The sequence below is a fragment of the Pteropus vampyrus genome, unplaced genomic scaffold (genome assembly GCF_000151845.1).
Source record: "Pteropus vampyrus isolate Shadow unplaced genomic scaffold, Pvam_2.0 Scaffold18, whole genome shotgun sequence".
Lineage (NCBI taxonomy): Eukaryota > Metazoa > Chordata > Mammalia > Chiroptera > Pteropodidae > Pteropus > Pteropus vampyrus.
This window is the reverse complement of record NW_011888799.1, coordinates 11,661,844-11,677,991: the sequence shown is the minus strand read 5'-3', so window position 1 is coordinate 11,677,991 and position 16,148 is coordinate 11,661,844. Positions and strand designations below refer to the sequence as shown.

Below are 16,148 nucleotides of genomic sequence, written 5' to 3'. Positions count from 1 at the left end.
CAAATTTTTGGTTCCATCTAAACCTAATGGGTGTGGGCAGGCAAAGGATTCAGCAAGTGAGTTGTTGAAATGAGAGAACATGGATAGAAAAGAAAGATAACAGAAGGCAAATTGAGAAAATGAGGAATGAGTGTGATGCTTAGATTGTGTGAAAAATAGAGTGACTGACCTTAGTGACTTGGAAGAACAGGGAATCCTGGTCAGACAGGAAAATGCTCCTAGCTGATTTGGGAGATATGACATTATGAAGCCATCATAAAAATATGGATTGTGACCATCGAGGCGGGAAACTAAAGATTTAAGATAGGAAGAGTTCAAAAGCCTGAGTTGTCAAACAGTTGGAATTATCTATGTGGATGCTATAGTCTCTCAAGTTGGCTGCAGACACTGGAGTAGGCAGGATGAATTTGTTTCAGGAGATCCAATTTCTGTGAATGAGTGGAAATGAGAAGAAAATTGTTATACGAGAGTGAATTTTCAAGGATGAGGTGGTAGAGCTGAATGCCATGAGTTTCACTGGAGAAGGGTTTTTCAGAGGAATAAGGAAAGTTATAATCTGGAAATAGTAAGGGATTCTTGTGAGTCACCAATCATTCTTCTAGTCTAGACCAGAGTTTTTGCAGTATGACAAGAAAATAGCACAATGTGAGTGTGCTTCTGAGGAAATGATGTCTTTTGAATTCCATATTTATGCCTTTTCCCCACACCCTAAAACCACTGATATAAAATAAATGACAATGACTACTTTTATATTTAAGCAAGGTATGACACTGGATCCTATCGACTCAGAAACTATGTTGATAGTCCTGTGGGAATTGAGAAAAAAATAAATACCATTCTAATCATACTACATAAGTTTCGCCACCTTTTTAAAGATATGATGTATATATGATATATTGCAAAGACAAAAAGAAGCTACTCTTTGCTGCAATTAATGTTAACCTAAAATATTAAGGCCATTTACTTTTCTTCTTAATGAGTTACAGAATAAAAGGTAAATAACTTTAAAAAACAGTCATAAATTCTAGATTGTAGCCAATTTGAAACCTATTTTATATATACATATACAGATGCAAATATTGTTTTCTCATATGAATAATACAAAGATGCAAAATCTGAGTTAAAGATAATAAATAATGAATATATTGGATTAGGTTTTCCCAGACACATACCTTCAAACAAAAATTCAAGTGTAAGTGGTTTACCTGGGAGGCAAAGAGAACGCTTGGAGGAGATATGGTGGGGAATGAGCCAAGAAAAGGAAGTCTGTCGGTAAAAGGTATGATATCAAAACATCTTCTACTGTGGTTTATGTTGTCCAATAAAAAGTGCTTCAACATGGTCCAAAGTACTAATCGTAAATTTGAAAAAACCCAATTACAGAATATCCAGTACTCTATTCTATAGACTTGTATAATATCAGACTGAAATTCAGGAATCTTCAAAACTAGCACTGGAGAAATGGAAACTAACATATTGAGATAACATAAATTTTAAAATGCTGTCAATCATTCTTTATTCTATATAAACTATAAATTAATATGGTGTATAGGTCTGTAAGTAGTGTATTATACATGATAAATTCCACTTAAAAGAAGACTAATTAATAATTTTCTGGTAACAGACAAAACTAACTATAGTTCCACATAGTACATTCCTCACTGAATCACCAAATGTACAAGAAGAAATTGTTACTCTACATAACAGTCTCAGGAGAAGAGTAATACCAATGGCTACCCACGTGCTGAAAATGGTAAGATTAATTAAATAGCCATAACAATGAAGACAATAATAGTTATGGTGTTTACTGAGTTTTTATTAAGTTCTAATCACTGTCAAAACACTAAAAGTTTGGTCTTCACAAACAAACCTACAGCATTGTAAAAGAAGAAACAGAGGCCCAGAGGAGGTGGAGAACTTTCCTCTAATCATATAGTTAATAAATGACAGAACAACACTTCCAACTCAGACAGCCTGGCTTCATTCACAGAACCCCAGGATAGTGCTACTCAAACTCGAGTGTTCTTCAGACTCACCTGAAGTACTTGGTGCAGGACAGGTTCCTGGGCCCCATTCTCAGGTCCGGATTGAGGCTATGCCAAGCTCCCAGCTGTTGCTGATGCTACTAATCATTATCATTAGTATACGAACTTTGTGTCTTCATTAAGCAGCAGCCCAGGGGCTAAGCCACTCATCTGAGAATGAAGATGTCCAGACTCTAAGCCAGGTGATGCTGCCAGGTAAACAAATATTGACAGATCTTTTTTCCAGTTCCCTTGCATCCCATACAAGGAGAGAGTAATTGTCTTTCCACTATAAACCTGTGTGTGAGCAGACTAGGTGTTGTAAAAGAAAAATTAAAGGAAGTTTCAGATGATTAGCCTCACATTTATTATCTCTCAGAAGTGTCACTCAGGTTTTTGGGAAATCTTATCCCGGTTTCTTGAACCTTGGATTGTCCTAAAGTAGCAAGCATTAGAAATAGTGAGGATTCTGGAGGGCAATTCTAAAGGATAGCTTTCTTAGGCAAATGACAAAGGGGAGGAAGCAAGTGACTAGAAAAATGATTCCAAAATTTATCTCTTGATCATCTTAGAATCTATCGTGTTATTTGAACAAAATAATAAAAATCAATAGCTATTATAGACATTGTTGCATTGTGAGTGTTTTATCTGACTTACTTATTGTATGTACTATTGACAGGCACTCTTTTAGAACCATATTACATTAATTCATTTAATTTAATAATTTTGTGATTCGATACTATCATTTCCATTTTACAGATAATGAATCTGAACATCAGAGAAATTAGGTAGCTTATCCAGTCATAAGTACTGGATAAGTATAGATTCAAATGCAAATGGACCAGCTCCAGGCTCCTGTTCTTAATTATTTACCTCTCTTAGGACAAACAGGGTCCAAACTCCTTTGTTTCCAGATGAGCAAATAAGGGTAGCTAAAATGTACGAAAAAATGTTATAGAGTAAGTGGAAATTATTGCCTCTGAATTCAGAGAACTTACTATCGTGGATTAAAGATTTATACAAAGGAAACATTAGAACATAAGGATGAATGTATTCAAGTGCTAAGTTGCAAAGATATGAGAGAGCAACAAAATGATAACTTGAGTGTACTAGTAAAATCGAGTAATATTTTAAAAAGAATATGGGAATTGAGTTGTTCCATAAACAATGCATACAACACAAATAGAAAGGAATTGATAGAATTATAGTAGGGCTAAAGAGCCCATCGCAACTGCAAGGCAGAGATTTTTCAAAAAAAATAATAATAATTTCTGCGCGTTAGGTTAGAATCTGCTTAAATAGAGCCATTCATTAAAGCCAGAATTTACAGCTACAGTAATCATAAATACTAGTGATTTTAATCAGAGACGTTTCATAAAACTGGAGTATCTTATCAACATTAATCAAAGGAAATGTTAAGCAATCAGCTCTAAATTGGCCAAAGAAGTTCCAATTCTGATCATTTGTAACCTGGTCCTAATAAGCAAGATTTTTTACTAATTACTGAAATGACAGTATTTATATTACCAGGAGATTTTATGCCTTAATGGGCTGTGTTGTGTCATCTCTACTTGTTCAGTTAGATATATCCGTTACTAAAATACATCTTTTATTGAATGAAACAATCAAACTCCACAAAACTATGACTTTACTTTGACCCTAGGCTAATGGGTTACTTAATTTATCTCTTGGTTTACTAAATTCATCAACTTGAGATATAATTCTAAGAAACTAACACAAATGACACCTATATACACAGTAGATAAACTTCTTTGATGCTAGGAAAAATATTGAAAATCTAAGTTAGGGTGTCATCCAAAAATTGTTCTGAAGAGTAGCTGAATGATTTATGGAAAATTCTATAGTAAAATACAAACACAATTTTTGTTGGAAATGCGTTGGTTGCAGATATTGGGACAGTCTTTTAAATAGATGTACACTGTGTGAGGAGGAAGAGAGTTTGAGAGATCATTTGTCACAGAGTCCCATAACTAGTGATATAAACGCTCTGCCTTTCATCTTATTTGGAGACATACCTAACAAAGTGCTTCAACTCAGCAGAATTAACACACATTGAGAGTTAAGAGCACATACTCTGGAGTCAAAATAATCTGGATTCCAATTTTCTTTTTGCCACTTATAAGGTGTATCATCTTGGAAACTATGTAACATCTTCATGCCTCAATTTCTTCATCTGCAAATGAGAATAATAATAGTACTTTCCCTGTAGAGTTGCTGTGGGTAAAAATAAGAGAATATACATACAGAATTGGTAACAGATCCTGGCATGTAAGATTAGCTATAATTTATTATTATTATTCATAATTTTATACAGAGATGTATGACACTGTACTTGTTTCTAACAACAGCTATCATATTTATTATACCTGTAGCATAAGATTTATCATACAATTGTATTGCATGAATTATATTAAAACTTTTGAACAAACTATTGGGTATGAATTATGGCTGACATTTTACAGATGAAGAATTCAAAGAGATTAAATAATGTGTCAGAGGTAAAACTACTAATAAATAATGGGAGGGATTTCTAACTCTGGTCTGTTTTATTGGAAGCATTTAGTTAACCTCTTTAATAGTTCTGAGAGAGAAGCTACATGTGAACTATATTAACAAATTTTGATTTTGTAAATTCAAGGACTAAAACAATAAATTGAAAGCTTGGTGTAACTTTTCCAACCAGAATATTTAAGAATAGTATTATTTTTTAAGTTATTTTATATAATTGAGGATATTGTTAGCCTTCAATTTTTAGAAACACTAAACTAGAATCTTATAATGGAGACATTAAGGTCATGTGTTTGTATGTTACTCTTCCATTGTAGAGTTGGAAAGAAGAAGCTACACAAAATGCCAGAAATTTGTCAAACAATTGTGACTTGGTAGAGAGCAACACACTTAATAGAAGAATTGCAAGTAGGTATGTATCTATATGACCTACCTTTATGCTTAAAAGTCCTCAGAGATTGTTAAATGACCAGGAAAAGGCAAGGCAAGTCATCCAGTCTATATTTACATTTGTCCTATAAATAGCAGTGAATTGTGGTCCACTATACTGCTTTATTGCTGTTAATTTTTAAATTTGGATATTCGAATTTTCAAATTCCATATTCTGAGCATCAGAAGAAAGGAATCACAGCTGTCAGTGTCACAGAATAGTTAAGTAATACAATGATGACTGGATGAAAAACTAGAAGACTAGAAGATTTCCACTTTACGTAATAATTTTAGCTACCCACAATATCACCATTTCTTAAGCTTTGGAACACTAGTGCAGTTGAGAGGTAAGTTATATTCAACTCCACTGAGCTGCTCAAAAGAACAATTTTAGGAGCACAAAAATGAGTCCATCTCATGACAAATACATTAGGTGGGTCACTGCTAGTTTCCAGAAAAGCCAATAGTAGTTCCTACACAATTAGAGATTAATAATATTTATGAGATACTTGTTTGATACAAAATATTTTTAAAATACTAATAAAACTTCCATATTGATAGATTATTGGGTATTTTGATCCAATATTGTTGTGCAGTGAATTAGCAATGTGAGTCTTTCCATCCCCAGAAAAAGGCAGATCTCTCCTGAATACTATGTTTGTTCAAGAGCTCGTATCACAAGTGAATGGTTAAATGAGCAAACATTTATCTAAAGGTCCTTACATGATAACTACCTCTATGTGTTTGTTTTCAAAACATGGACCTTGTTACATCAGCTTAGAAATGACAAAGACTGAAAAGTTGATTGATCTGATTTCCAAACTTGCTCAACATCTCCTACTGCCAACTTCTCACTATACCTGAGCACCAGAAGTTCATTCATCAGTGAAAAAGGAGATGGTCAGCAGATACAATTGAGTTTGCCTCCTCTTATAAGACATTGCTTGGACGATCAGTGAAACATTTAAAAAATAAAAATAAGAAAAGCATCCATGTAAAATATTTCCAAGTTTTTATAGCGTGACCCAGCTCTTTCCCTCCTTTCAGATACTTTTTGTGGAGAAAATACACATTTGGCATCCGATCCTATCTCAGGGTCAAATTTAATTGGAATCTGATACAATGAGTCCATATATTTTAAGGATGGAGAATGGACATCAATGAATGGAGACAAAACGGTTGATCATTACACTCAGATAACCTGCATACTGGCAAATATATACATTGGTTAAGTGACTATAAGCATGTGCAAAAAAAGATAGGTGACAGAACTAAGGAAAATTATTCTACCCACTTTTTGCAAACTTAAACTCAACCCACTGAGTTTCTCATAATCTTCAAAAAAGGAAAGTGATTCCCTTAATAGATGGCCTGGAGAAGATGTTTTCTTCTTTATACATTTGATTTTCTAGAAAGTAACGAAATCATAAAATATCAACATCCTTTATAAATTATATTTGTAAAGAATGAAAACAATAGAATCCCCTTCTTTCTAGTTTATTGTGATAAAATTACATTTAAATATAACTATATATGTATGTATATATGTATATATACATATATACATATACATATATAATAAAAATTGTCATTTTAACCACTTTTAAATTAATCTTCAGTGGCACTAACTACATTCAAATTTTTATGCAACTATCACCACCATCCATCTCCAGAACTTTTCATCTTCCCGAACTAAAACTCTATACCCATTAAAATAACTCTATTTCTCCCTCTCCTTTTCCTCTGGCAACCACCACTCTACTTTCTGTCCCTATGAATTTGACTACTTTATATACATCATATAATTGGAATCATACAATACTTGCTCCTTTGTATCTGCCTTATTTTACTTAGCATAATATCCTCAATCTATGTTCATCCATGTTGTAGCATGTGTCATAATCTTATTCCTTTTTAAGGCTAAAAAAATTTTCATTTTATGTATTTACCACCTGTTATCTATTCATCCATTGATAGGTAAGTAGGTTGTTTCCACTTTTTGGCTGTTGGGAATAATATTGCTATGAACATTGGTGTACAAATATCTATCTGTTCAACCCTGTTTTTAGTTATTTGAGATATATACCCAGAAGTAGAATTGCTGGCTCATATGGTAATTCTATGTTTGATTATTTGATGAACTGACACTGTTTTCACAGCAGTGGAAATCTTCCATTTTACATTTCCAACAGCAATTAAATTTCCTAATTGTTCACATCCTTACTCTATTGATCTGCTTGTGCTACCATAACAAAATACCATAGGCTGAGTGGATTAAAAAATGGCAATTCCTTTTCTCACAGTTCTGGAGTCTACAAGTCTGTGAACATCTGGAGCATAGTCAGTTTCTGTGAGAACTCTCTTCTTGGCCCATAAATGGCCAATTTTCACCATGTCCTCAGATGATATTTTTCCTGTGTGTGCCTGGGGAGAGAGAGAGAGGCATGGGGAATAGAAGATCATGTTCTGGTACCTTTTCTTATAAAGACACTAATCCTATCATATCATGGCCCCACACTTATGGTCTCATTTAACCTAAATTAATTCCTTAGAGACTCCATCTCCAAATAGAGCTACACCTCTGGGTTAAAGTTTCAGAATATAAATTGGCGGTGCGGGGGCGGGGCGGGGGGAGACATAAACATTTAATACATAACACATACATTGTGGGGGTTTTTGTCAGTGTTTTTTGTTTGTTTTGTATATTATACAAAATATAAGTTTGAAGTGGAATTTCACTGTACTGTAAATTTTCATTTCTCTAATGGTTAGTGATGTTGAACACCTTTTCATGTGCTTATCAACCATTCGTGTATCTTCTTTGGAGAAATGTCTATTCAAATTTTTTGCTCATTATTAAATCTGGTTGTTTGTTTTTTGTTATTGAGTTGTAAGACATGTATCCTTCATCAGGCATTTGCTGCAAATGTCAATTTCTATTGTATATGTTACCTTTTTACTCTGATGATAGTATCCTATTTATGCACAAAAGTTTTAAATTTTATTAAAGTTCAATTTATCTTTTTTTCTTGGTTTTCTTTTTTGCCTGTACTTTTGGTGTCATATCAAGAAATTATAGCCAAATTCAATATCATAAGGTTTTCCCTCTATGTTTCCTTCTTAGAGTTTTATAGTTTTCACTCTTACATTTAGGTCTTTGATCCATTTGAGTTAAATTTTTATATTTTATTTGTTTGCATGTATATATTCGTTTCCCTAAAATTATTGTGGTAAGTCTATTCTTTCCCCATTGAATGGTCATGGCATCCTTGTTGAAAAATCATTTAACCATATATGTGAGAGGTTATTTCTGGTCTCTCCAGTCTATTTCATAGGTTTATATATCTATCATTATGCCAGAACCACAGTGTTTTATTACCATAACTTTATAGTAAGTTTTGAAATCAGGAAGTATAAGACATCCAATTTTGTTCTGCTTTTTCAAAATTGTTTGTCTATTTGGGATCCTTTGGGTCTCCATACAAATATGAGGATGCGTTTTTCTATTTGTGAAAAAAAAGTCATTGGGATTTTGATAGGGATTACATTCAATCTGTAGATTGCTTAGAGTAATATTGACATGTTAAAAACTTGTCCTTAGCCCATGAACGTTGGCTGTCTTTCCCATTATTTGAGTCTTCTTTAATTTCTATTAGCTATGTTTTCTAGTTCTCAGTGTACAAATCTTTCACCTCCTTAGTTAGGTTTATTTTTAAGTGTTTTATTCTTTCTGATATTATTTTAAATAAAACTGTTTTCTTAATTTCTTTTGCAGATTGTTCACTGCAAATGTATACAAACAATTTTCGTGTGTTGATTTTATACTTTGCAGATTAGCTGAATTTTTTATTCTAACAATTTTTTGTGGCATTGTCAAGGTTTTCTACATATAAGATCACATCATCTATGAACAGAGATAATTTTACTCTTTTCTTTCCATCTTGCATGATATTTTTTCTCTTGCCTAATTGCTCTGGCTAGGATTTTCAGTACTATGTTTCAAAAAAGTGGCAAAAGCCAGCATCCTTGTTTTATTGCTGACCTAGAGGAATAATTTCATCTTTACTATCGAGTACAATGTGAGCAGAAAAGTTTACATATATGGCTTTTACTATGTTGTGATATTTTCTTTTAGTACTAGTTTGTTGAGCACTTTTGTCATGAGAAGGTGTTAAATTTTCTAAAATGCTTTTTCTTTTTTTGCTTCAATTGATGTAATCACGTGGGGTTTTTTATTCCATCATTATGTTAATGTGGACTACATTGATTGATTTTCATGTTAGACCATTATTTTGAATGAATAAATCTCATTCAGTCTTGGTGTATAATTCTTCTAATATGCTGCTGAACTCATTTTTCTAGTATTTTGTTGAGGGGTTTTGCATCTCTGTTCATATGGAATATTTGTCAGTAGTTTACTTTTTTTTTTGGTAATTTCTGTGTCTACCTCCAGTGTTAGAATAACTCTGGCTTCATAGTAGACGTTAAACAGTATTTACTCACTTTGAAACTTTTAGATGACTTTAAAAATTATAGGTATTCATTATTCTTCAAATATTTGGTACAATTTACCAGTGAAACCATCAGAGCCAGAGCTTTTCTTTTTCAAAAAGCTTTTTGATTACAGTCGATCTTTTTGAAGAACCACCTCTTAGTCACATTACTTTCTCTACTATTTTCCTGTTCTCTATTTTATTTATCTTTAGTCTAATATTTACTGTTTAATTTAGTTGATTATTCTTTTTTTCCTTATGATTTAGCTAATTTATCAATTTTGTTGATCATTTTGAAGATCCAATTCTTGGTTTTATTGATTTTCTTTATTATTTTTCTATCCTCTATCTTGTTTATCTATGTTCTAACCTATGTTGTTTCCTTTCTTCTATGAGCTTCAGGTTTAAATTATCTTTTCTAATTTCTTAAGGTAAAACTTCAGATTACTGATTTGAAATTTTAGTTTTAATATAATCATTTACAGCTATAAATTTTCCTCTCAGAACTGTTTTTGCTGCTTTCTCCTAAATATTAGTATGTTGAATTTTTATTTTTCTGTCTTAACATATTTTCTAATTTTCCTTGTTTCTTTTTACCCATTTTTTAAAAGAGTGTACTTTTAAATGTCTACATATTTTCAAATTCTCCAGTTTTCTTTTAGTTTTTGGTTTCTAGTTTTATTCCTTTGTGATAGGAAAAGATACTTTGTTATATTTCAAACTTTAAATGGATTAAGACTTGTTTTGTAGCCTAACATATAGTCCATCCTGGATACTATTTTTACATATATACTTGAGGAAAAAGTATATTCCATTGGTATTGGCTGGAGTGTTCTATGTATGTCTTACTTTTATCATTTTCTTTATATATTGAACACTTATTAAAATAAATTCATTATTTTTAGGCATTTGTCTTTTAAATCTTATAAAAATAAAAAGAATGATACTAGGAAAAAGTATATTCCATTGGTATTGGCTGGAATATTCTATGTATGTCTTACTTTTATCATTTTCTTTATATATTGAACACTTATTAAGATAAATTCATTATTTTTAGGCATTTGTCTTTTAAATCTTATAAAAATAAAAAGAATGATACTACAAAAAAAATTATAGCAATAGTGGTTTTTATATTTGCCCATGTACTTTACTAGAGTTCATTATATATGGCTTCATGTTACTTCATTTGAAGAAATTCCTTCAGAATTTTTTGTGGGACAGATTTGGTAGTAATGAATTCCCTCAGATTTTGTTTTTCTGAGAATATCTTAATTTATCCCTGATTTCTGAAGGACAATTTTTCCAGATAAGTGATTTTTGTTTAACTGTTTTTTTCTTTCAGAACTTTAAATGTATCACCTTCTATACTGCAAGTACTGTCTCCTGTACTAGAAGTTTTCTGCTAAGAAATTCTCTTGTATTCTTATTAGAGATTCCTGTACATGATGGGTCACTATTTTCAAGATTTTCTCTTAGTCTTTGGATTTGGACAATTTGAATATAATGTATCTTGGTCTTGGTTTTATTCTACTTTCAAGATTTTCCTCTTAGTCTTTGACTTTTGATAGTTTGAATATAGTATATCTTGGTCTTGGTTTTATTCTACTTAGAGATCGTTGAGCTTCTTGGATTTGTAGTTCCATGTCTTTCCTCAAATTTGGGAAATTTTCTGCCACAATTTCTTCAAATAATTTATCTACTCTTTTTGTTTTACATTCTCCTTCTTGAATTTCCATAATGTATATATTGGTCTGTTGATGATGTCCTTTACATCATCCCTTAGGCTCTGTTTACTTTTTCATTTTTTTTTTTCTTTTTGTAGTCAGATAGGAGGATAATTTCAAATTACCTGTTTTTAAGTTGGTTGATGCTGTCTTCTGCTTGTTTATGTTTGCTATTGATCATCTCTAATAATTTTTTAAAATTTTAAATTAGTTATTGTATTTTGCAGCTCCAGAATTTCTGTTCAGTTTTCATTTGAAAATAATTTTAATCCTTGTTGAGATTGTGATTCTGTTCATATATTGTTTCCCTGATTTTCTTTAGTTCTTTTGTCTGTGTTTCTCTTTAGCTCTTTGAGTATATTTAAGTCAGTTGTCTTCAAGTCTTTGTATAGTAAGTCTGATATCTGTGCATATTCAAGGTTGTTTTTTGTGATTTTTTTTCCTTTTAATGGGCCATGTTTTCCTGTTTTTGTTTTGTTTTGTTTTTGTATACCTTGTGATTTTTCTGTTGTTGAAAATTAGGTATTTGAATAAAAAGAGCAACTTCCCTTAGTCTTTGCAGACTGATAGTAAAGAACTTGAATAATTAACAGGGCATATTGTGAGACTTGGAATCAGTACAAGGTAAAATTTTAGGTCTTCTAATTTTTTCTGAAGATATATCTTCTCTGAGACTATGTCTGTGATTTTTTCAATTCACTCAAATGCACAGCTGCTTTTAAATGTCTTAATTTTCCACACCATCTCATTCCCACTTCTTCTAGGCACTTTAGTTCTTCTGTAGTATTTCTTTATCTATAATCTCTTGCCCCAAGTGTTAGAAGGTCTGTAGTTACTCTTCAGCTACCATGAGGTAGGCCCATTATTTCATATGGCTCTTTCTAGCCTGAGATGTAAGCTATGCTATGTTCCCCATTTGAGCTCTAAATCAGGCAAAATGAAGAACATTATTTGGGGCAGCACATAGGGAGTTTAAAACATTGCAACTAAGAGCGTCTCAACTTCCTCCAGACAAAGTTAGGAAAATAAACCTAAGCCATCTTCTGCCAACCATGTTATGGCATGCCAGGGAGGCAGCATGTCAAGGAAGAGTAATAGCATTATGAAACTTACCACCATTTTGATTGTGGCTTTTTCTTGATTTGGTGTTCACTTGGTTGTTATAAATCTTTGATAATTTCCCACATTTCCTATGAAGTTATTTTAGCCAGTCTCCAGTAGGTTTTTTTTTTTCTTTTTTTCTTTTTTTAATGTATCCATGCAAATATGAGGGTTTGGAACTTCCTAATTCATCATCTTTTTGACATCACTCTTCTTTCCTCAGATTTTTATTTTAAAGCATTGCAAGCTTGCAAAAACTTTTAATAAAGGTATAAGAAATACCCTTATTACTTAAATTCGCAAATTCTTAACACTTTGTCAAAATTTGTTTTAACTCTTTATAAAAATATAAACATTTTTCTGAACCCTTTGAAAGTAAGTTACAGACATCATGATACTTAATTTTTAGTATGTCAGTATGTATCTTCTAATTACAATGACTTTGTCTTATAAAACTATAATATCATGGTACATACCATCCCACCAGGAAGTGGTCTAAATAGAAATTGAACCTGAGTCATTTTCTAACTCATTAATTTACACTACGCCTGTTCTCTGACAAGTAAAGTTTTTTTTTGTGTGTTCTGATTTTTACATAATCACCAATCAGCCTTCATCATATTATCTGACTTTCCATATAGATTTGATAAGAAGAATAGAATGACCCAGGATCAATGATGGCCACTGAGAGTGCATATATATGTGTGTATTATCTAGATGTATGGTAATCTTTTTGTTTTTATGACTTCCTAGTAAGTTATGCTCAAACTATTTTAAAACACAAGGCTGTTTATGTTCAATCATTGATAGCAATATTTGTATTGTAATCATTTTACAAAATATCAAATTATTAGTAAACTGATATTTTTATATTTACAGCTTGTTTGGGCTACTTCTTACCTCATTGGCTGTGATGTGTCATCATGCTACAAAAAAAATCAATATTTTTCATGTTTGTCACAACTGTCATGAGTATGTATCATACAACTTGGTTTCACATCTCTTTGAGAGATATATCCCTCTCAATTTAGTTTTATAAACATTATTAAAATATCAAATGTTTTATTTCAGTTAAACAAAACTTTAGAGATAAAATGTCATTTACCAATACCAAAAACATTACACACACATACTCATACATTTTTCTTTAAATCATATTTTCTAAATAAATCTATATATCATTAATAGAATGTTAAAATTTAGAACTATTACCACTAGTCTTGCTATGCGATATTGATTCAAACTTGTTTGAGCTAGCATAAGCAAAGAGACAGAATATTTACCTTAAAAATGAAGAGTACTTTTAGAATTCAAGGGCAAAAATGCAAGAATGAATAGAAAAGGCCAAGTGTTCTTGTATTTAGCTTTTTAGTGTAATTACCAGTATATGCCTTTTCTTTAGAAATTAAATGTACGTATTATCAACAATGTGAGTAACAAATAGAAGAAATAATCTGATTGTTTCACAAATTGGCATGTGTACTCCTTTGTCTCTATGGTGTTTAACTGCTGTCTCCCATGTTTTATGTTGCACAATAAAAGATGTTCAATATGAACCAATGAAAATGGTTTATCCTATAACCTGTACACTTGAAATAAAGTCCTCAATATTACTATAGATTTACTATATATAATATATTTATATAATAACTTTATGTGAGTTAATTCTGGTCTTATGTCTTGATTTCAGTAGTTAATATTTGTTGTGATTTTATCTATGTAATTAGTGCTGAAAAAAGTAAGATCTACCTGCATCTATAACACATCAATTGTATTAAATCTTTGAAAGGGCTTGTGGTCTGTGCTGAACCTCTAACGATAAATTTTTTAAAAAAGTAGAATACATAATGCATGAAGTTGCGATGGGAAAATTTTCTTGGCCAAAGATTTGGCTAAGTATCTGAGAAAATCCTTTATTGACTAAATAATAAATTTATTTTATAAAGTAAAACTTTAGCAATTTGAATATCAAAGAGAAAAATATTGGATAGAATGTTCTCTCTATCATTTTTTGAATAATAGTAAGAATCAGCTGTAATGCACATTATTTTCTTAGTTATCTGCAGGTAAGCCAGTCTTCTCTGAAACTTCAAATTATCTCAGAACAGGAAATTCTCATCTACTTATTTCCTCCTCCAACTCTTTAGATTTAACTTTGCTGACATATTTTTATTTTTTATAATAGTTCATGTACTTCTATAAAAGACACTAGCATGTATCAAGTTTCTTATGATATAGTGCAAGATGAAATTAGAGCACCTCTATTCACTTAAATTTTTTCTTAACATTGTTAAGAACCATATCTTTTTACATGATCATTTATGAAGTCCTTATAGGTATAAATAAAGAAAAATATCCTATTGTAAATGGCACTTCTGCTGCTTTGGACTCCACCATGCGCAGGTCCCAGTCTTGTTAGAACTTGACTGTCCAAGAAGGTGCAAACTGCTTCAAAATATTCTTAGGACACCAGAATTGCCAGTCGTACATTGAAAAACATAACTTATCATCATTGTAAGTCTAGAAATCTTAAATTTATCTTAAAGATTATAATTGTTACATATAAGTGATTTTCACAAATTGTTTTTTAAAATGATTGTAAATGATGATTAAATTTTATATACATTTTCCAAACATCAATTTTATTAGATCACGTTTTTTTATTTTTTTTAAGAAGAAATGGACCTGACACAAAGAATGAACCTTATAATATGGGAAGTCCATGTGAAGACTCTCCAGATGACTGTGAAGATAAGCTTTATAGTAAGTTTTACATTTCAGTTTGCTTAATGTTGACTGTGGATCTGGGAGCTACGTGTTCTTTAAATCAAGCATTTAACAATATTTCACAGGAAAGGTTAATATTATTTTATTCTCCCTCTCCCTCCCCAGAGTGACCATGAAGACCATTAATTAAATCTACTGGAATGAAAATTAGAATACCTATGTTTAAACTCAAGTTCCCACCTTAAAATTTAAAGACCCTAATTGGGGCAACCTAGGTAACATAATGTTAACATAAATGCAAATTTTTCTCTGCTCCATAAAAACTTTCTGGCCTCTCTTGTTGGAACCCTAAAAGTAGACATATTGTTTTCAGGTTGCCAGTGTTCTCAGATTGTTTGCTGCTCTATAACTCTCCTACCTGCCTGACCTTATTTTGGCATGTAATTTTTTACTAAGTGATCTTTATTCATCCATGTGCTCACTGACACATCAAAAGGCATTAGCTGATGATCACATTGTCCCTTACAGTATCTTATTCCATTTCTTATGTAAATCTAACCTAAAGTTTAGAATTAACTAAATGGGTTTCAATTACATGTTTATTCCCTTAAATAACAAAAAATCCTTTTTGCGGAACCTCTTGCAAACAAAATTTCTCAATCCCTGGGATTAATTTTAATAAAATAATTTTTAATAAGTTTGTGGAAAAATAACAAATCCAGAAAAAATATTCTTTATCTTTAGGCTTGGAATACCAGAACTCTTATTTTTCTTCACCTGACCAGGTCACTCTGTTTCCTTTTAAAACAAGGGAAATGAATTCTCTTTCTCTTTCTCTTTCTCTTTCTTTTTCTTTCTCTTTCTCTTTCTCTTTCTCTTTCTCAACCTCTCTCTCTATTTATATAATATGTCTCCCCTCATTCTTCTTTGTTCTCTTTCTTTCACTTTCAACTTCACTGTTTTTTACTCCAGTTTTTTAAAAAATACATACTAATTATAACATGAGGTAGTTTTTTTTTTCCTCAAGAGATTAAAAAATAAGGTCTACAATGGTATAAAAAATGTAATAGAAGTAAAATAAGAATAGGAAAAAGAGAAGTATTACTCGAGAAAATTGAACC

The 16,148-nt window shown here is 31.4% G+C and overlaps 1 protein-coding gene across 1 annotated transcript in view; it reads left to right on the top strand.

Moving 5' to 3' along the window:
- CRISP1 (cysteine rich secretory protein 1) overlaps window positions 1-16,148 on the top strand; it is a 26,848-nt gene that overhangs the window by 5,962 nt on the left and 4,738 nt on the right. Inside the window, 6 exon segments of the mRNA XM_023527691.1 lie at window positions 1,625-1,753; window positions 4,871-4,961; window positions 6,030-6,179; window positions 13,181-13,230; window positions 13,232-13,272; window positions 14,975-15,063. Of these exon segments, the coding sequence (XP_023383459.1) occupies window positions 1,625-1,753; window positions 4,871-4,961; window positions 6,030-6,179; window positions 13,181-13,230; window positions 13,232-13,272; window positions 14,975-15,063 (550 nt within the window).